Genomic DNA, 22,310 nt, shown 5'->3' with positions numbered 1-22,310 from the left:
AAGGAATGCAGTAAAAGAAGGCAGTAAAAGAAATAAGAGAAAGAAACAAAAGAGAAGTTAGTTTTGTAATAGAAGAAGGAATTAAATGCTTAAAGGGATTAAACAAATAAAGGCATATAAGAAATGTAAAGTCACAGTAATAGTTTGAAATGGTAAAAGCCTAAAGGTCATCCCCAGCAGAGTCGCCATGCTGTCGCTCCCCCTTTTTTCTCTGCGGAAATCGGGTTTATGACATTTGGGAAGACAACTCCTTCCCTTTTGGGAATTGGGTTTAATGGAATCGAAGAGTCGCCACCTAATGATTTAAGTGCATTAGGACACTAAGAAGGGTTTGAGTCAAGTAACCAGAGATTGGGTAAGGGCTTGAAATTATCCCAAGGGGAAGGTGTTAGGCACCCCTCAAGATCCACTAGTGTGGTTGCCGGCCAAACTATTGTTGTGACTTAAATACAAAATAACACATAGGCAAGTAAGATTACAAATAAGAGGGGGTTTTCATGTAATGGTCACAAATAAACAAAGTTAGAAAGAACGAGAGGGATATTGATTTTCCTTAGAGAAATAGTTTAAATTTTTGAAAAGGAAGCAAAGAATCAAAGAAACAAAGGGAAGGGGGGGTCCTAGGCTTACAAATAATATGGATCACCCCACACAACACCCGGTAATCACTCCTCAGTGAGGGGCTACACGTGATGTTATCGCGTGGTCATCATATCCATATCTACCCTTTCCCGTCCTGTTAAGGTATTAAAGCGCGGAATGGTCTCATTTACTAATTGCATGTTATTACCCGCCCCATTCCTATTAGTCCCGGAGGTACTTGGGACTACTAATCCTAAAGGGAGGAGATGTTGGGCTTATTTGTGGTTTCAAAAGGTAAAATTACTAAGGCGACAAATAAAACACGTATAGCAAGTTCGGGGAAGCATATAAACAAATAAAAAGGCTCAGCCAGACCTCCTTTAAACCAAAGAAAGCACATAGTTTAACATATCTTACACGTACTGTTTAAGGTCTAATTAAACTTAAAAGGTTTGAGGCAGACTGATTTATTACATAGTTCAGATAAGAAGCCCGAAGCAGGCCTACCTGTTGGTTGTAGCTAATAAGATCTGATTCAGTTTATAAAATTTATCCTACAGTTTGCCCAAGTGTTGGACGGCGGTCCTATAGGCATGATATCTACTGATTTCAGAAATAATGAATTAAACTGAATACGTACTGATTTAAGAAAGCTATCAGTTATTAAAAGAAGGAAGAGTTTTAGCAGAAGATCATAAGTTCTGCAACTGGTAAGGCATTATTACTGGTTTTAGACTTGAGGTGATTCAAATTTGATTAACTCCTATAGGCATGCTTTCTATGCGTTTGTCGACTTTAGAACACATTTATAGACATAGTAAAAATGCAGAAACTCTATAGGCATGACATCTAAATGCTGAATTTTATTTGAACATGACATCTGATTGCATTTGGTTATTAAGATCTATAAACACATTTGTCTAGTGAGAAGTGGATATGCAAGAATCAGAAAGGACCTATAGGCAATGCATATGCATCCTATAGACATGGTATCTATACATGAGAGTGCAGAAATCCTATAGACATGTTATCTACGTATGAGAATGCTGAAATTAGAAAATCCTATAGGCATGTTATCTACATGAAGGAATGCAAGATTCTTATAGGCATGGTATCTATGTGAAAGAATGCAGAAATTCCTATAGACATGGTATCTATGTGAAAGAATGCAGAAATTCCTATAGACATGGTATCTATATGAGAATGCTGAAATTAGAGATCCTATAGGCAGGTTATCTACGTATGGAAGTGCAGAAAATCAGAAACTCCTATAGGCAGGTTATCTACCCTTTGCATACATGGTTACCCTTCCCTTTTTCTCTAGCCAACCCCGAAAGTTTTATTACAAAGTTATTACAGCCCAGGAAAGTAAAATAAAGAAAAATACATCATAAATTAAAAATTACAACCAAGGAAAGCCTGATTCAGACTTCCTGTCTGAAGTATGAAGTAAACCAACTCCAAAGATCAGATTTCAAAGCCTTTCTCTCATTTGGGTGTGTCAAAGTTCCCTAAGAGCCCCACATGAACTCCGGGAAATGCTTGCACCCCAAATGTATCACCAGATTAAGACATAGTGCAGTGTGGAAAGGCCAGCCCTCAAGTGTCCAAGTTCAGAGGGAACTCAAGGTCCCAAGGCAAGGCTCACAAGAGGGGGGCAGAACTTAGGAACTAAGAGAGAGTGCAAGTGTAAAAGTGGATTCCTGAAAGGGGAAAAGGAAGAGGGAAGCAATTCACATTAACACACATAGGGGATAGAGAATGGGGGAATTTGCAAGGGCAAAAGAAAAGCAGGCTGATGGGCGCACCCAACAATGGGATATGCTGGCACACCCTCCAGCCTATTTATATAGAGGTTAAGACCCCATTGGGTCAAACTTAATTCATGGAAAACAATTCATGTTGCCATGCCTTAAGCCACAACTCTCAAACACATAGGGGCAATAGGGTAGAGGAGCAAGGATTCATAACAGAAACAGAAAGGTATGAGCATATTTAATTTAAACAGAAACAGTAAAGTAGACATGGATAAAAGCTGTAAATGAACACATTGTAGTGATGCTGAAACTTAAATTAGGACATACCAGTTTCAAAGAAACAAATAGAGAAAATGCAGTAGTCTTGTAAAAGCCACAGAATAGACAAGAAGAGAGTGCTGGTAAGAGTTCAAGAGAGATTGTGAAGTAGTAGTGAAGGATTGTTAAACGTGTGTTGTGTGTTAAAGAGTCGTGTATTTATTGTGTAAGAATCATGAGAAAATAAGGTAAGAAAAAAGTTGAAGAACTGATTGTCAATCAATTACACAAGACTCCCTTTAATTAAGGGATTCAGATTCGAACGAGTAAAAACCAATTAAGGAAAGAAATTGAATAAACACTTTGTTCACAACATGCAATTAAGGGCACATACATGAAAAGGTTATTTAAGGACAATGTTTTGAAGTACACGGTTTGTGCAAATAAGGTAAGAAAATCAATTAACCACCAGTAAATCAAATGGTCCGAGATTTTGTATGAATGAACCAAGTCAGAAAAAGTGAAGAAGGGTTTTACCTAGGTCGAGTAACAGAGAAAATCAGTAAACAATGGAAAGAAATCAATCAGGCTATATTCAGAAGGAAGCTTGAACTAATTGCCAATTCGAAAACCATTTAGAGGGAAATTCATCATATATAAAGAGCATGTGAGCATGAAAGAAGACTGGCATGCTACTGTAAAATCTATAGAGAAATCCAGTGTAGAAGAGTTTTAGTAAAAAGGTCAAAATCACATGAAAACAAGGAAGCCCCAAACTCAATTCAGAGTCTTGAAGTTGGTCTGAAAGAATTAGGGGTTTTGAAATAAAACTCTAGTTCAATCAAATCCCAAAATCAAACTTGGCGGAATCCCCAGATTCTAGGGTTTCCACCTTGAATTAAGTACAGAGATGAGAAGGCAAGTAGTCGAAACAGGCTCAGAGGTTTCAGAACTGAAACCTCTTGCATGTTCCTTTCAGTAGCAGAAACTCATAAGAAAACATGATAACAAAGTAACATGTAAACACAGTAGAAGCATTCAAGGAAAAATACTGATAGGAACAGTAGAAGAATCATGCTTAAAGAGGTTTTCTAGAAGAACTTTAAACAGGGCTCAGTAGAAGGAAAATAGTAAAACACTTAAGAACACAGTAGAAAAATATAGTAGGCGAGACATAACAGAACATGGTAGAAAAGCATACACGAACATAGTATAGAAGACATAGTAGAGGAACATACGAAAACATGGTAGAAGAAAAAGCACAAGAGCACAGTAAAAACATAAGAGATCATAATATAGGAAAGCACAGTAAGAGAAACATATAAGAACATTGTAAAAGAGAATACAAGAACAACACAGAGGCAAATACACACGAAAGAAAAGAAAGTCAGAAAACACTTGAACATTTTCAGAAAACCCTAGATCGGAAAAGAAAGGTTTTGAAAGTAAATTTTGAAAGAAAAGTTAGGGAAATCGTTTGAAAACTCAGGGAAAGCATAGATGCACCATAGATCTAAAGAAATCAGAGAAAACCTCGAAAGGTTAGGGTTTCAGAAGAACCCTAGAAATGAGAAAGGCTTTGAAAGGTCACCGATCTGAGTCGGAGAGGTCAGAATCAGGCTTAAACAATCATGATGCGCCGGAGCAACGCCGGAGATGACCGTCGAACTCCGAATCGATAGAGGTCTGGGTAGGAACCTTCAAGGTCAGGCCTTGAATCTTTAGAGATCATGCACGTAGGAGCCATAGGAGGCCGGTGTAGGACTCTCGTAGCCTTGGAGGCCATAGATTTCGGTGGATTTCAGGGAGGAGATGGCTAGGGTTAGAGAAGGTTCGAGAGTGTTTGAGAGAGGGGAGGGTTTCAGAGGCGGCGGATAATTGAAAATGATTTAGGGTTGGGGGGTTTGGTAAATTAGAAAAGGAAAGAATGCGTGTGAGCCGTTGATCTGTTAGATCAACGGCTGGGATTAAAAGAAGGGGTCCGGGCGGATTATTTGAGTGGGTCAGGGGCGGGTAATTTAGGAATTGGGCCGGGTAATTTGGGATTGGGATTGGGTTTAGTTGGGGGGTTGTTTTAGGCTAAAATTGAAATGGTTAGGGCTAGTATTTAAATAGCCATTTTTTCCCTTTTTATTTTAAAAAAAAAAAGTTAAATCACTTCTGGAAACAAATTAAAGGTACTAAATTAATTAATAATGTATAAATATCGAATTAAAAATACTGGAATCAATTTTACAATTATAAATGCAATTAATTCTTAAAATAGGCTAATATTGCAATTACATGCAATTTAGCTTTAAAATACTAAATAAATTTGTAAAAAATGTGCAAATAATTACCTTAGCTATATTTTGGTATAAATATGAAAATACAATAAATGAATCACAAAAATGATCATTTGGGGAATAATCATTGATTTTATATTGATAAAATAGGGCAATAAATTGATTTAAAAAATAATAAAACACCTAGGCATACGTATATATGCATACATATGCTATTTGAAAGGTATTTTGCATATAAATATATACGGGGGAAAATTGGGTATCAACAGCTGGCTGGCCTTATCTTCACGAAAGGCGCCATCACGACCGGGTTGGGATTTAGGGTCGTGACAAGTTGGTATCAGAGCCTAGGTTACATAGGTCTCACGAGTCATGAGCAGGTTTAGTAGAGTCTCGTGGATCGGTACGGAGACGTCTGTATTTATCCTCGAGAGGCTGCAGAACCTTTAGGAAAAACTTCACATTCTTGAAATTCGTATCGTGCGAATTTGTTGATCCGAGTACTAAACTTCTGTTGTTCCATTCTCTCACAGATGGTGAGGACACGCGCTACTGGACAGGATGGACGACCACCAGTGCCACCAGCTGCGACCACTAGAGGCCGAGGACGCGGTTGTGGCAGTGGTAGAGGCAGAGCAGCGAGGTTAGCACCTGCAGATCCACCAGTTGCCCCAGTTCAGGACCAGGTCCCAGCTGTGGACCCTCCAGCAGCACCAGCTCAGGCACCAGCTGTGCCTATTGTGATTCCGGGTCTTCAGGAGGCCTTGGCTCAGATCTTATCAGTTTGCACTGGCCTAGCTCAGGCGGTTTCAGCCACTACAGCCGCAGCTACTTCACAGGTCGGGAGAGGCAGTCAGACTCCCGCCACCCGTACACCTGAGCAGGTCGTGCAGGGACTTCAGACGCTGGGGGCACATCCAGCCCAGCCGGTCGCAGCTGCTCAGGACTATGTAGTTCCTGTTATGCCAGAGGATGAGCATCGTAGGTTGGAGAGATTTGGGAGACTTCAACCTCCGACCTTCAGCAGAGTAGAGGGCGAGGATGCCCAGGGCTTTTTAGACAAATGTCAGAGGATGCTTCGTACAGCCAGTATTCTGGAGACCAGCGGGGTCGCTTTCTCTACTTATCAACTTTCAGGACCTGCATTCACCTGGTGGGAGGATTTTGAGAGGCGTAGGCCTGTTGGTGCAGCACCCCTTTCCTGGCAGCAGTTCTCCATTCTCTTTCTGGAGAAGTATGTACCGCAGTCTCGCAGAGAGGAGCTGCGTAGGCAGTTTGAGTGGTTGCGTCAGGGAGACATGACTGTGTCACAGTATGAGTTGAGATTCTCTGAGTTGGCTCGTCATGCTATCTGGTTGGTCCCGACAGATCTAGAGAGGATCAGGAGGTTTGTCGATGGTCTTACTTATCAGCTCCGTATTCTTATGACCAGGGAGAGGGTGACTGGTGCTACATTCGAGGAGGTTGTGGATATTGCTAGGGAGATTGAGTCAGTCTGTCGCCAAGAGCGAGAGGAGAGGGAGGCCAAGAGGCCTCGAGGATCGGGTAGCTATAGTGGTGGTCCTTCGAGGGGCCAGTTTTAGCATGGCAGAGGCCGACAGTTCCGTCATGGTCAGTCTGATCGCTCAGGTTATTGAGGGGCGTCATCGGGTCATGGTTCTCACAGTTCACAACAGGACCATTCTTCACTTAGTGCCCTTCCATCTCAGAGCTCATCCCGTGCTCCATCTGTTCAGGGCTCTTCTACGCCGAGTGCATCTGCTGGTCACTCCGGTGCGAGGGGTTCCCATCAGTCCCCTTCTCCAACACCTAGGAGTTGTTACGAGTGTGGCGAGATGGGCCACATGTGGAGCAGTATCCCCGCCGTGTTGCTAGTTCATCCCAGCAGAGGGATCAATCATCAGCTTCAGCACCAGTTGCTCCACTACCACCCGCCCAGCCAGCTAGGGGTGGGGATCTATCAGCCAAGGGTCGCCCCAGAGGGGGAGGTCGATCAGGGGGCGGTCAGGCCCGTTTTTATGCTCTTCCAGGCAGACCCAATGCCATTGCTTCTGATGCTGTCATTACAGGTATTATTTCAGTCTGCCACAGCGATGCCTCTATATTATTTGATCCCGGTTCCACCTATTCTTATCTGTCATCATACTTTGCTCGCTATTTGGGTACTCCTCGTGAGTTTCTTGCTTTACCTGTTCATGTATCTACCCCGGTGGGTGACACTGTTGTTGTAGACCGTGTGTACCGGTCGTGTGTGGTGCCTATTGGGGGTCTGGAGACCCGAGTTGATCTTTTATTATTGAGTATGGTGGATTTCAATGTCATTCTGGGCATGGATTGGCTATCTCCGTGTCGCGCTATTCTAGATTGTCATGCTAACATAGTCACGTTGGCTATTTCGGGTGTGCCACGGATTGAGTGGCGAGGTGTGACTGATCATGTTCCTAGCAGAGTGATCTCTTTCTTGAAAGCCCAACATATGGTTGGGAAGGGTTGTCTTTCGTATCTTGCCTTTGTGAGGGATGTTGGAGCTGAAACTCCCAGTATTGATTCTGTCCCGGTTGTGAGGGATTTCCCTGATGTATTTCCTTTAGACCTGCCGGGCATGCCACCGGACAGGGATATTGATTTTGGTATTGACCTAGTGCCGGGCACTCAGCCCATTTCTATTCCGCCGTATCGTATGGCACCAGCAGAGTTGAAGGAGTTAAAGGAGCAGCTTCAGGAACTCCTTGATAAGGGGTTCATTCGGCCTAGTGTGTCACCTTGGGGTGTGCCGGTTCTATTTGTGAAGGAAAAGGATGGCACTATGAGAATGTGCATTAATTATAGGCAATTGAACAAGGTAACAGTTAAGAACAAGTATCATTTGCCTCACATTGATGATTTATTCTACCAGCTTCAGGGAGTGAGGGTATTCTCCAAGATTGATCTCCGTTCAGGTTATCACCAGTTGAAGATCAGGGATTCGGATATTCTTAAGACGGCCTTCAGGACCAGATATGGTCACTATGAGTTCCTGGTTATGTCTTTTGGACTGACCAATGCCCCAGCAGCGTTCATGCATCTGATGAACAGCATGTTCCGGCCTTATCTTGACTCATTTGTCATAGTCTTCATTGATGATATCCTGGTATATTCGCGTAGTCAGGAGGAGCACACGGAGCATTTGAGGGTTGTATTGCAGAGATTGAGGGAGGAGAAGCTTTATGCAAAGTTCTCCAAGTGTGAGTTTTGGCTCAGTTCAGTGGCATTCTTGGGGCACGTGGTGTCTAGTGTGGGTATTCAGGTTGATCCAAAGAAAATAGAGGCGGTTTAGAGTTGGCCCAGACCGTCCTTAGCCACAGAGATTCGTAGTTTTCTTGGTTTGGCAGGCTATTATCGCTGGTTTGTTCAGGTATTTTCATCTATCGCATCGCCCTTGACCAAGTTGACTCATAAGGGTGTTCCATTTGTATGGTCGGACGAGTGTGAGGAGAGCTTTCAGAAGCTCAAGACAGCTTTGACCACAGCTCCAGTGTTGGTTTTGCCATCAGCTTCAGGTTCATATGCCGTGTATTGTGATGCTTCGAGAGTAGGGATTGGTTGTATGTTGATGTAGGAGGGTAGAGTTATTGCTTATGCTTCTCGTCAGTTGAAGCCCCATGAGAAGAACTACCCCGTTCATGATTTGGAGTTGGCTGCCATAGTTCACGCGTTGAAGATTTGGAGGCATTACTTGTATGGCGTATCTTGTGAGGTATTCACTGATCATCGCAGTCTTCAGCATTTGTTCAAGCAAAAGGATCTTAATTTGAGGCAGCGGAGATGGTTGGAGTTACTTAAGGATTATGACATCACTATATTGTACCATCCGGGAATGGCCAACGTGGTGGCCGATGCTTTGAGCCAAAAGGCAGTGAGTATGGGGAGTTTGGCATATATTCCAGTTGGGGAGAGACCGCTTGCGGTTGATGTTCAGGCTTTGGCCAATCGGTTCGTGAGGTTGGATATTTCGGAGCACAGTCGGGTATTGGCTTGTGTGATTTCTCGGTCTTCCCTATATGAGCCCATCAGAGAGCGCCAGTATGATGATCCACATTTGCTCGTCCTTAGGGACAGAGTTTAGCATGATAATGCCAGAGATGTATCTATTGGAGATGATGGGGTATTGAGGATGCAGGGCCGGATTTGCGTGCCCAATGTAGATGGGCTTCGGAGCCGATTCTGGAGGAGGCCCATAGCTCGCGGTATTCTATTCATCCAGGAGCCGCGAAAATGCATCAGGATCTGAGACAGCATTACTGGTGGAGGAGAATGAAGAAAGATATTGTGGGATTTGTAGCTCGGTGTCTCAATTGTCAGCAGGTGAAATATGAGCATCAGAGACCGGGTGGCTTGCTCCAGCGGATGGATATTCCAGAGTGGAAGTGGGAGCGGATCACTATGGACTTTGTATTTGGGCTTCCACGGACTTTGAAGAAGTTCGATGCTATTTGGCTGATTGTGGATAGGCTGACCAAGTCCGCGCACTTCATTCCTATTTGTACTACTTATTCTTCCGAGCGGTTAGCAGAGATATATATCCGGGAGATTGTTCGGTTGCATGGTGTCCCAGTTTCCATCATTTTAGATCGGGGCACACAATTTACTTCCCAGTTCTGGAAGTCTGTTCAACAAGAGTTGGGTACTAAGGTGCAGTTGAGCACAGCTTTTCACCCTCAGACGGACGGGCAGTCTAAGCGCACTATTTAGATATTGGAGAATATGTTACGCGCTTGTGTTATTGATTTTGGAGGGTCATGGGATCAGTTTCTACCGCTTGCAGAGTTTGCTTATAACAACAGCAACCAGTCGAGTATCCACATGGCTCCATATGTGGCTTTGTATGGGAGGCGGTGTAGATCTCTAGTTGGTTGGTTCGAGCCCGGTGAGGCTAGGCTATTGGGGACAGATTTGGTTCAGGATGCTTTAGATAAAGTGAAGATGATTTAGGAGAGACTTCGTACAGCAAAGTCGAGGCAAAAGAGTTATGCTGACAGGAAGGTTCGAGATGTGTCCTTCATGGTCGGTGAGAAGGTTCTGTTGAAGGTCTCGCCCACAAAAGGTGTTATGAGATTTGGAAAGAAAGGGAAGTTGAGTCCCGGTTCATTGGGCCTTTTGAGGTACTTCGGAAGATTGGAGAGGTGGCTTATGAGCTTGCTTTGCCACCCAGCTTGTCGAGTGTGCATCCGGTTTTCCATGTTTCTATGCTCCGGAAGTATATTGGAGATCCGTCTCATGTCCTGGATTGCAGCACGGTTCAGTTGGAGGGTGATTTGACTTATGATGTAGAGCCAACAGCTATTCTGGAGCGTCAGGTGCGGAAGTTGAGATCAAAAGATATAGCTTCAGTGAAGGTGCAGTGGAGAGGTCGGCACGTAGAGGAGGCTACCTGGGAGACCGAGCAGGAGATGCGGAGCAGATATCCTCACATGTTTGAGGCTTCAGGTATGTTTCTTGACTCGTTCGAGGACGAACGTTTGTTTATGTTGGGGAGGATGTGACGACCCGGCCGGTCGTCTCATGAGTTACCGCTCTGTTTTCCCCATTTCTGTTTCTTTATGCTTTGTTATCCGTGTTTTGTGGTATCAGGTTGGTCGGATTGGATTCGGATTAGTTTTGGTGAAGTTTGAGACACTTAGTCGCTTTTAAGAAGGCTTAAGTTGGAAAAGTCAACCGGATGTTGACTTATGTGTTAGAGGGCTCGGATGTGAATTCCGATGGTTCGGTTAGCTTCGAGAAGTGATTTATGACTTAGGAGTGTGATCGGAATGGGTTTTGGAGGCTTGGAGTCGATTTAGGCTTAAATTGGCGAAGTTGATATTTTGGCGATTTCCGGTTAGTAGGCGAGATTTTGATATAGGGGTCAGAATGGAATTTCGAGAGTTGCAATAGCTTTGTTATGTGATTTGGGATGTGTGTGCAAAATTTCAGGTTATTCGGACGTGGTTTGGTTAGGTTTTTGACCAAAAGCGGAATTTGGATGTTCTTAGAAACTTAGGCTTGAATCCGAGGTGTTTTGGTTGATTTAGTGTTGTTTGAAGTGTTTTGATGATTGGAACAAGTTTGAATAAGGTTTTTTGATATCTTGGTGCCTTTGGTTGAGGTCCCGGGGGCCTCGGGGTGATTTCGGGTGCTTAACGGAGAAGTTAGATGTTGATTGCAGGTTTAGATTTGCTGCTTCTGGTATTTTCGCATCTGCGATTTGGGGACCGTAGATGCGGCGCCGCAGATGCGGTTGATTTATCGCAGAAGCAAATAAGGGTCAGATGAGCGGAGACCGCAGAAGCGGTATGGTGACCGCATCTGCGGAATCGCAGATGCGGGAGTTTAATCGCAGATGCGATGTAGGGTGAGTAAGTGAATTCCGCAGAACCGGTGGAGTAGACCGCATATGCGGTACCGCAGAAGCGGATTTTGGACCGCAGATGCGGGTATCATTGGTCAGAAGAATTTAAAAGAAGTCTTTCGCGAATGTGGGTCTATTTTCACCCATAGCTGCTCGTTTTTGGAAAGGAGATTGAAGAGGGATTCAAGGAGAATCGTTGGGAGGTAATATTCTTGGACTAAAAACTCGATTATTATGTGAATTCCACCTAGAAAATCATGAAAACTAAGCCAAAAATTGAAGAACTAGGGCTTGAGAAATTGGACTTTTGAATTGGGATTTGAAGGACCATTTGGGGTCGGATTTGAACACTTTTGATATGTACGAACTCGTGGGGAGACGAGGAATCTATTGAAGTGAAATTTTTTGAGTTTCGAGAAGTGGGCCCGGGGCTCGGGTTTTGCTAATTTCGGGATTTGTGCCCTTTATTGATTTTTTTCGTTTGGGCTTTGCTCCCTTAGCATATTTTAATGCCCTCGTTCTGATTTTGGATAGATTCGACGCACGTGGAGGCCAATTCGAGGGGCAAAGGCGTCGCGAGCTAGAGATTTAGCCGGTTCGAGGTGAGTAATGATTGTAAATGATGTCCCGAGGGTTTGAAACCCGGATTGCACATCGTAGTGCTATGTTGAGGTGAGACACACGCTTGTTGACGAGCTTGGGGTCGTACACTTTGGGGATTGTGACTTGGTCCGTCCCGGTTGATGATTTTACCGCGTATTTGACTGAAACTTATTTGCTATCACTATGATTTGGGCTGAATGCCATATTTGGGCTTCGTGCCAACTATTTGAATCCTTCGGGGCTTTTTATTGACATTTCCTCACTGTTTTGACTTACTACTTGAACTCAGTCATGTTATTTTCCACTGTTTTACTACTCAGCCATTTTACTCAGTTTTGAGACTTAAATGATATTTTAAATGATGTTTTGGGCTGAGAAACACTGTTTTACTATTGCCCGAGGGGCTTGTGAGTATTTTTGACTGAGTAAGGCCGAGGGCCTATGTTGTGAGGAGACACTGATACTGATTTGATGCCGAGGGCCTGAGATATGTACGCCACGAGGTGGCTTGATTGATATGAGGCCGAGGGCCTAGTTGTGATGCCACGAGATGGCTTGTTATTGCACTTGAGCCGTAAGGAGCCCTTCTAGGAGTCTGCACACCCCCAGTGAGCGCGGGTACCCATTGTGTTGTGAGATTGAGCCCGAGGGGCTGGTATTGTTCTGAAATGTTGCCCGAGGGGCGGATTTGTGGATACTGTGCCCGAGGGGCGAGCTTCTATGTATTTACTGTACCTTAATTATCTGTCAGTTACCTGTTTATTGTTGGAAAAAGGATTTTACTTGACTTTTCACTGGTTTTACTATTTTAACTGGTTTTTTACTGCTTCATTATAGAATGCCTTGTGCCTTACGTGTTTTCTTACTTTCAGTCATTACTTACATTTGTTACTCACTGAGTTGGAGTACTCACTTTACTCCCTGCACCCTGTGTGCAGATTCAGGCGTAGCTGGTCCCGCTCCCGAGTGCTGATTCATTCCAGCTTCAGGCGGTTCTTCGAGGAGTCTTTAGGTAGCTGTTGGCGTTCGCAGCCCGGAGCTCCTCCCTATCTATTTCCTTTTTTATTCTTAGTTCAGTATTAAACTCTGTAGTTATATTTGAGTATTCAGTGTTGTTAGATGCTCGTGACTTGTGACACCCCGGTTAGGGCTGTGTTGGGTTATATTTCCGCATTCTATTGACATTATCCGCTACTTAATGCTATTGAATCATGTTTTAGACTGTTTTATGATGTTTAACTGCTTAAAAAGGTAAATTGAGTTTAGCTGGCTGGCCTTGTCTTCACGAAAGGGGCCATCACGACCGGGTTGGGATTTAGTGTCGTGACATCAAACTAGCTTATAAGCACTTTTTGGCATATATACGCGTTTGGCAAAGTTAAAAGTGCTTATATGCCAAAAATAAGCCACAAGCCATAAGCTGGTCACCCACAACTTATGATTTTTTAGCTTATAAGCACTTTAAGTTTGACCAAGATTTTTACTATTTTATCCTTAAATTATTCCTTTTTAAAACAAAACTCATGTATCCCTACGTCAAACCTATTTCTTCACTGCAAACGTATTTCTTCACTGCCTCACGTATTGATTCAAACCTAAACCCTCTACCTCTTCAAGTCTGTAATTCTCACTAATATTTGAGGTAAGCGAATTCTTTATTTCTTTGCATATTTGTATTTATGTAAACACTAGTCTCCTCCATGGTGAATCCTATATTTACGATAGTTGAATGTTTTAGTTTAATTTGTCACAAACAATACACATCAAGGGTGTGTTTGGTATAACGGAAAATATTTTCCAAGAAAATATTTTCTTGGAAACCAAGTAGTAGTAATCTTATTCATTTTCCGGTGTTTGGTATGCAAATTAAGGAAAATGACTTCTCAAGAGTATTCATAAATAATTTAGATATAATAAACATGAAGCCATAAACTTTCGAACGAACAACCTTCCGAATCCACATTTTTAATAAACTTTCGAACCGCTGAACTTTCGAAACCGCGGAATTTCTAACCCGTAAACTTTATAATTTCTAAACCCGTAAACTTCCAAACACATAAACCTCCGAACCATAACTTTGGAACTTGTAAAATTTTTAACCTTTAAACCGATAAATAAAAAAATTAAAACTGAAAAATATATTAAATTTTTTTTACGGGGGGGGGGGGGGGGGGTTGGGTGGTGCAGAAATTTGAAATTACAACAAAAAAGAATAAGGTAAATTTTTTTTGCGGGAGGCGGTGGGGTAGGAGTGGGGTGGGGTGGGTGGAGGGGTAGTAGGGTGGGTGGTAACGGAAAAACTAAAATTTGAAAAAATAAAAAAACTTTTTTGGAGAGAGGGGCGGGTTGGGTTGGTGAGGGTAGTGAAGGTTGAGAATGAGTTTTTGAAAATGTTTTCCCTTCTCTTGATAAGGAAAATATTTTCTTGGAGGAAAATATTTTCCTCCATTTGGAGGAAAATGAGTTCATAAGGAAAATATTTTCCAAAATATTTAAGCCAAACAAACATGGAAAAATTGAAAAATATTTTTTGAAAAATATTTTCCTTAATACCAAACACACCCTAAGTGATTGTTTTTTCTCTCAAATATTTTGTCCTATTTAGGTTTATTTTTCTACTGAATTTTTTTGTCAATTTATTAATTATTATTATATAACTTATGATTATATGTTTATCATAAAATTATCTTATCTAATCACAGTTATATTTAAAATAAAATAACAAATAGAATATTTTATATTTGAACCGGTCTCAATCTAAAATTTTGAAGAATTTACACCCTTATAAGTGCAAACAGTTCTAAGGTTATTTAAGTCATTTTAACAGAAAAAGAGCTTAGTAATATTTTTTTATCAAACACTACAACAACTTATTATCAATTTCAGCACTGATATCCAAACACGTAACTGCTTATTTATTTAACTAGTTTCTCGTCACGTGCGTTGCACGTGTATGTTACGTCATATAGTACATGATTTTACAAAATAATATCAATATTGCTAAAATAAAGCTTTAATGAGTAAATAATTATGCATAAAATAAAGTACAATTTTTATAAATGGTCAAACATGGATCGGCATATGGTAACTTGTTTGTCAAGCTAAGGTTAAGATGATTGGATTTTAGATGAACATGAAGATGAACAATCAATGTTTGATTTAGAATTAGATAAATGTGACTTTCTTTTATATATATTTTGCTTTTATAAAGTACACACATGTAATGAAGTGTATTTCATCTAATACTTTTCTATAGACGGTATTTATGGTATATATTTCTTTCGATCATTTTGATTTCTCTATCATGACCAGGGCTCTTGTAATCAACATACAACAAGCATCTACTTGACCAATCACTACAATAGAAGTCTCCCTTATGAACCTTCTCCCCAAGTAAAAGAAAAAGTAGATCATCATATTAGTAGGCTTTAATCTGCTCAAGGAATAAAGATTGTACAAACACAAGCAAAAACTTTTGCTGTTATTGAAAAATCTATTATGACACACAATTTAGGTAGCGATTGAACCTCCAAGGCTAACACACGCATCTCAGCTGAAACAAGAATCATATTGCCCATGATCTTTCAACTCAAGGTATCTGTTACCACAAAATATATTACAAGAAAAATGTCTAAATAAAACATCAAGTTACTTTATGATCTCATAATGACAAAACATTCAAGTATAACTATGATTCTTTCACATTTTATAAGTACTTTATATTATTTTAGTACTAATGAACATAAATTTCACATATGCGTGCATATATAACATATGTATTACCAACTAATATGCATTTTAGAAAAAGATAATAACTATAACCTTAAAAGATATGCTTTTCCTAATCATAACACCATGCACAAAATATATTTTGATTCAATACTTCATATAAGATGTCTACCCTATCATTCACAGAATTAAATTTCATGAAAAATTACATAGGATAAAATAAATTAGTAAATAACTAATAAATGAAGTTAAGAAAAGTAGAACCCGATATGTTTGTCTCTTTCTTCCCACGCGGTACATCGAAGCCATCTTCGTTCTCGCATCATATTCTTATCGAAACACAACATCAACAGTAAACATGTTAGTATAATTCAACGTACACATTTTAAAAATAGTGGTCAGAAAAGAAGTTGTAAATGCATGAACTATCACATGAGAAAAGAAAGCATATAGTATCAAATAAAATGGAAGAAAAGAAAGACATATTGCGACTCTTCTGAGCCCGTGTACTATTGCAACCGCTTCTTAATATATATTTTTTTTCATTACCGCTTCTTAATATAGAGATCAATTTTAGTCTTATCAAATGCCTGAGAATAGTTCACTGTTCAATTTAAAGTCCATCTTTCTATGACTCTAACAATACTGGCTGCATGTGTAGAGAAGTGATGTATCACTGATCACTCGATGAAGTCAAACTTGTTAGAGAACATTGAAATTATTTTCCCAATTCTGAACCGTTCCAAGCATTCCCTTTAATTTATTATGTTTCTTCCATTCTAACCATATAAATTAAAGTTATTCTTTTTCTTATTCGTTGTGCATTTTTCTTGATTCAACACTTTGATGTTGTCGCTTTAGTCCCCAAATTTTTTATCCTCCATTGATTTGCTTTCTAGTTTTCATAGTCCTAAAGGAAGAAATCAAAAGATAAAAAGAACGAAAAGAATAAAAGAAAAACATGTTAGAAACATTACTGGAACCTCCATATAATCTTGGAGGAGTTTCAAGTATTCTGGGTGTATCATATTTGTAGTATTTTGTCTTCATATTTGTGCTTTTGTTGTTTAAAGGAAAACAAAGCACATGGCACACAAAATATGGAACAGAAATGCCTCTTTCACTTTAGATATTGTTCCAAATCGCCGCCTTGGGAAAATGGCAGCATCCTTGATAAAGTTGCAGCACGTATCACATATAGGTAAAAACTTACCCGCATCGGGTATTACACAAAGCCAATAAATGAATGGCACTTGTCACCTAATTTAACTATAATTAATGGTCTTTAATCATAGTTAACTCCCATTTATTTTGCACGTAATCTTAAATAATAATATCAAAATAATACTACTTACTTAATATTCTAGCTATTTCCACTAAGAGCTTAACGATACATTAAATAAATCGAAAAGAATGAACATTACCGTTAGAAAGCAAATGAAGTATCAAACAGTGGGGCACCCAAATATCCCTCTTTCTTCATACATCAAAGAAAACATGTTTTATTGAGGTGAGAGCATTGCTATTGCATTAATCAAATAATTTTTTGAATGTATTATAATAATCACAATCTTTTTTGATTTTTCCAAAGCCTTGTAAAATTTAGTAATTTTTCACAGTTTTCAGTTGTTTCTCGACTCTCTTCCTCCATATAAGTAACCCCTTACTTCCCTTTCTTCCAATACTAACTTTCAGAATTAGTGTTCTGATCTTTAATGAGGAAATAAAAGTACGAAGAGACATGATGCACGAGAAAATGATAACAATGATTATTCCGATTCTCTACCTATTTAAATTTTTTGTCTTTTAAAATTAAAATATTTAATAGACTTAGAACTCTTAATAAACTTTTGTTTATCTCTCATGGTTAACTTAATTAAACTTGGTGGTGCGGGTAAATTTTATCATTCTTTCTATCTCGAGAAGGCAAAAACATTCCTAGATTTCCGTTGTTACCTTTATTCTACAAATCACTATGACGTCAACTTTCCGTGAAAATTTCCATTCACTAATTTTCTCTGTTTTTTTGATAAAATTTCAACCACTCGAACATTAGAACTACTCTTCTTCTCGTTTGAATTATATCTATGTGATTTGTGAAAGGAATAATCGGAGGCTTGTAAATGAAAGTAGCAACGGTTGGAAAACAAAATCAAAACAGGAATGTTAATTTAAAACTATTGTGATTATTAGTAACTAATGTGAAAGATTGCAACCCTTCAAAAAAGCATGATACAATTTTTTTTTAAATAAGATACTTAATTAATTCATAGGGGTATTTTAGTAATTCAACTTTTAAGTTTAGGGCTTCCCACTTTTATAATAACTAGTATCTATGAACGTGCGTTGCACGTTAATAATGACACGTGATGGTTTAAATATTTATTTATAGGAAGGAACACCAAAAGTTAATTAATGATAGAAATTTTATGTATAATAATACAACAATTATCTAAATGATACATTAGCATAATACATGAATTTAAAATAAAAGAACATCATCAAACTTACACAAATGATCAATTTTGTCATGTTAGTTAGATAATTATGTATTATAGTTTAAAAGTATTTAATGTGATTGTATCTTAACAAACACTTCTTTGTAGATAATATTTTTTTGTGTATGTTTCCTCCTAATGCTTTGGTTGCTCTGCCTTAACCAAAACCCTTGTTGTCGATAGTCCCGCTATACCAGAATCTGACTCTTACAATATAGTATTGAAAGCTTGTTCTTGTTCATGATTTAGCTTTTATTGTGCTTCCTTAGACATTTGTATGACATTTTGATTCTTAATACTATACTAACCTTTTTGACTTTGTGTTCTATTTTTTTTTTATTCTAATGCTTTTTTTATGGAATAAATTTTATGTACCCTAAGAATATTTTTTTAACTTCAAAAATAATTTTACTCATAATTCCATTTTTGCAATACTATTAGTATGTATTATAGTTAGGATTCCTTCAAAAAGTCTGACATGATCTTCTTATTATGTTTTCCACCGCTATTACGTCCATCAGTTTTTATTACACTGTAAATATTATTTAGTATATAAAATAAGTAGTAATTAATTGGTATTTCTATCACAAACAGGTGTTTTGTGAAAGAAGAGAAATTTATTTTGTACGGCCAAGCTATGGAAATTAATTTAAGTCAAGAAGTACCTCTCAGCAAAAGTGCTTCTTGAAAAAGAGCTTCGGAACAGTTGGCCTCTTTGTTTTTAGTTGGTCAAAAAAAATGGAAACAGGAAATTCGTTAAAATCTAATTAGGATCTCATAATTACCATAAATAAATTAGGTTAAGGATGCAAGCAAATATTGAAAAGGGCGAAACAAAAGTAACTCGTAACGTAGATTTGTCATTCGCCCGTGATTTAATCAATATTCCCAGGCAGCTGATTAATTATCAACTTAATGACTCACTGAAACTTTAGAGTCCTACTTTTCATTATAAAAAAAAAAAAAAACAAAGAAGAAAAGTTGGACTCTGAGGGATAAATAAAACTGTAAGGAAATGATGACAGAAGACAAAAATACCTTTCCGCGATCCTCTTGGAGAAAAATTATTCTTCCATTTTTGGCACAAAAACAAGCCAAAAGATCTACGGAGCAAACTTATAAATAGAGCAAAGAAAAGTCAATCAAAAGTTCTCAGTTCAATAAAAGCATAGAACATGATACATATCAAGCTTACAATAATAAAGCTATAACTTAAGCCGCGGACCTTCAAAATTTTAGCAAATTGCAATTATGACGAGCCTCTGGGTTTGCTTACCGTACAATCTTGTGCTTTTAATTGACTTGCAGCTTGGAACGAAAAAGAAGATCAATATAAAGGTTTTTTGGTATCTTCAAGTGGAAGACTTCTAATATTACTTGGACAGTATCCAGAAAAAAAAGCATATAATAATTCTTAAATTATCAAATCTTGTGACAATTAACTTCTTAATTGAATTTCGTTCCAACAAGGAGAGAACCCAACTGAGAGTCATTATCGATCTAAAATTCTACCTCTAGTATGTCCTTTTTTATTTTACCAAAAACCCTAATGATTTATATTAAAGATTGATACAAATAAGGGTACAAAGGTCAATCAATATTTTAGGAATATTTTTGTCGATCAACATTTAGTATAAATTATTCGTGCTTTTATAATAATATAAATATAAATTAGATTCAACACTTAAAAAAGTGATTTTCAGCCCCTAATAATTATAAATGAGCTAATCCAAAAACCAAACCAAACTTAACCACAAGTCATTTGTTTTTGCGGTTTGACTTGGTTTGTCGGTTCGCCAAGTTCCATCTCAATTTGCCATTTTGTTTTCAGTGCTATAATAATACCCTCAACAGATTAGAAACCACAGCTCATACTTTCCCATATCCCAAAAGACCAACACAGAGAATCTAAAACCCAAAAAATGTACAGAAGGTGAATATTTCATTCCTTACGATCCAATCCACCTCTTATTCCCCCTTTCCTCTTCGAATATTTCATGCATTTCCATGCTCCAAATTCTTCAGTAAACTTCAAATTACACAAAAATGAAAGTGAAAGATACAATGAGTAAGAGCTTACTCATTTTGGCAGTGTTCATTTTGTTTCTCGTTGCTTCTTTGTTCTATACTGGAAAAATCGATTACAGATCAAGCTTTTCGCTATTCGATTCCTTACCCGGTAAAGCGAAGCCCTGTTTCACTGGATCGGAGCCTCTCAAGGTATACATGTACGATCTAGAGATGAAATACAATGTGGGTTTGTTGAAGGGCTCGCATTATAATGCGGCTCCTGTGACGATCGAGACATTGCCTAAGTGGCCCAAATCCACGGGTTTGAGGAAACAGCATAGTGTGGAGTATTGGATGTTGGCTTCATTGCTCTATGCAGGTGATGATGAAAATGGAAATGGGCCCACCCGAGAGGCTGTTAGGGTTTTGGATCCGGATTCCGCTGATGTGTTTTTCGTGCCTTTTTTCTCTTCCTTGAGTTATAATACTTTCTATAGACATGGCAATGATTCAGAGGTCAAATTTGATGATCAATTGCAGGTGTGATCTCTCTTTCTTATATGTATGTTTTCAGTGCTAAATGAGGAATGAATTGTTAGAAATGCTTGGCATATCTCATTTCGCATCTTCAAAATTAGTTCTCTGATTTTCATTTTAGAAATGATTTTATTGTTGTAATTCTCCTGAATTCTTAGTCATTGTTGTTACACTTCATTAGTTTGGTTAGAGATAAGTGGTGATCGTTCCTTGATAATTAGGATAAAATTGTGAACTAGAGAACCTCTCTTACTGGGACTTACATTGCGCGGAAAACTTAGAAGATTTAAATGGTCGAGCCAACTAGTTTGAGATTGAGTTCTAGTTTTGATGATTGGTTTTTAGTATATTATTGGTAAGGAACAAGCAAAAAGATTAGCAAGCTTTTAACTCGGGTGTCAAATACAGCTATACATATGTACTTAATCGAAAAGAAAGATGATCTTCATTATTCTTGTTTCTATTATTGGCAACAAGTGGGTTCCTCATAAGTATAGGATAAGAAAGAACAATATAGCTCTCATTCCTAATTTGAGAAATTGAAGTTTGTTCCTACTTTCTTTTTTAGGCACTCATGTGGTTTTAATTATTAAAAGAATTAGTTTAATGTCTAAGAAAACAAGATACATATTACAGCTCATACTTAAGCGAGCTCTACCTGGAAACTTGTAGCTATTAAAAATCCAAATTCTAGTTATTGAATCCATTGAAAGGCTTGACCCTGACTGTGTACAGTTTGGCAATATTACCTGTGAAACTGGAGTAGAGACTGCTTCTTGCAATTTGTAGCGCAGCTTAAAAGTTGGCTATGTGAATATTCAACTACACATTTGGTAGCACACTAGCACTCAATTTCGATACACATTTTGCTTATCTCACACTCCTTCCATCCTGGAAACTTGACTTATTTTGACTGTTATGAAGATGAAGAGAAGTTCGAGTATATGTTGTAATGAAGTTAGATAAAATATTGTGTACAACAATAAAATAAAACATGTTAAAGTGGAATGCATTGATGAGATTGTGTGTTAAACAAATCGTACATTTTATATTAGTTTGAATTTTATAAAAATGAAAAAGCTTCCTGTAGGAAATAGGACAAGTATTTTGGGACAGACAAAAAGGCAAGTAGGTCAAGTTCTCCAATAAAGAGGGAATCGGTGTGAGTTTACTCTGATATGCTCCTTTTTGGTTAAACGTTGAAATTTATGGAGCACCCGAGCAGTTTGACTCTTTCAAGGAGGTGGTCACTAAAAGGACTTCTTGAGAGCCTTTTGATTGCTCATTGATCCAGTGGTGAGGTATTGCTACTTACTGGTTAAAGAAATGATAAATGCATCACAAAGTTAAATTGTCAGAGAAGGAACACTTAGAACCAATAAAATTTGCAAAGCAATCTATGCATTTATTTGGTCTTATATAAAGTTCTCCTACATGTAGATTGTTAGTGAAAGAAGTCATTACCTTCTATTAATGACTAGCGTTGGTTCAATGTGGAATATTTGCAAAGGACCATGATAGTGTTGGAAGAGAAGGTGTATTTGCCGTGAATTGGTATCAAGAAACATTTTTGTAGCATTCTTCTGGAGCCAAATAATGTATCTTAAATATTATCGACTGGCTGAGCATATATTAATAGTTAGGAGCACATTATGGGGGGGGGGGGGGGGGGGGTTAGGTTAAT

The 22,310-nt window shown here is 38.7% G+C and overlaps 1 protein-coding gene across 2 annotated transcripts in view; it reads left to right on the top strand.

The window, feature by feature from the left end:
- The first annotated feature begins 19,894 nt into the window (after window positions 1-19,894).
- LOC109219339 (probable arabinosyltransferase ARAD1) overlaps window positions 19,895-22,310 on the top strand; it is a 7,392-nt gene continuing 4,976 nt past the window's right edge. The window contains exon 1 of one of the 2 annotated variants that reach the window (XM_019383775.1): window positions 19,895-20,629. In XM_019383775.1, coding sequence (XP_019239320.1) covers window positions 20,126-20,629 — 504 coding nt within the window. In that variant the 5' untranslated portion in view covers window positions 19,895-20,125. The remainder of the gene's footprint in view (window positions 20,630-22,310) is intronic. The other variant, XM_019383774.1, reaches the window with a different exon arrangement.

This window comes from Nicotiana attenuata, unplaced genomic scaffold (genome assembly GCF_001879085.1).
Source record: "Nicotiana attenuata strain UT unplaced genomic scaffold, NIATTr2, whole genome shotgun sequence".
NCBI lineage: Eukaryota > Viridiplantae > Streptophyta > Magnoliopsida > Solanales > Solanaceae > Nicotiana > Nicotiana attenuata.
This window is presented reverse-complemented; position numbering and strand designations above follow the sequence as displayed.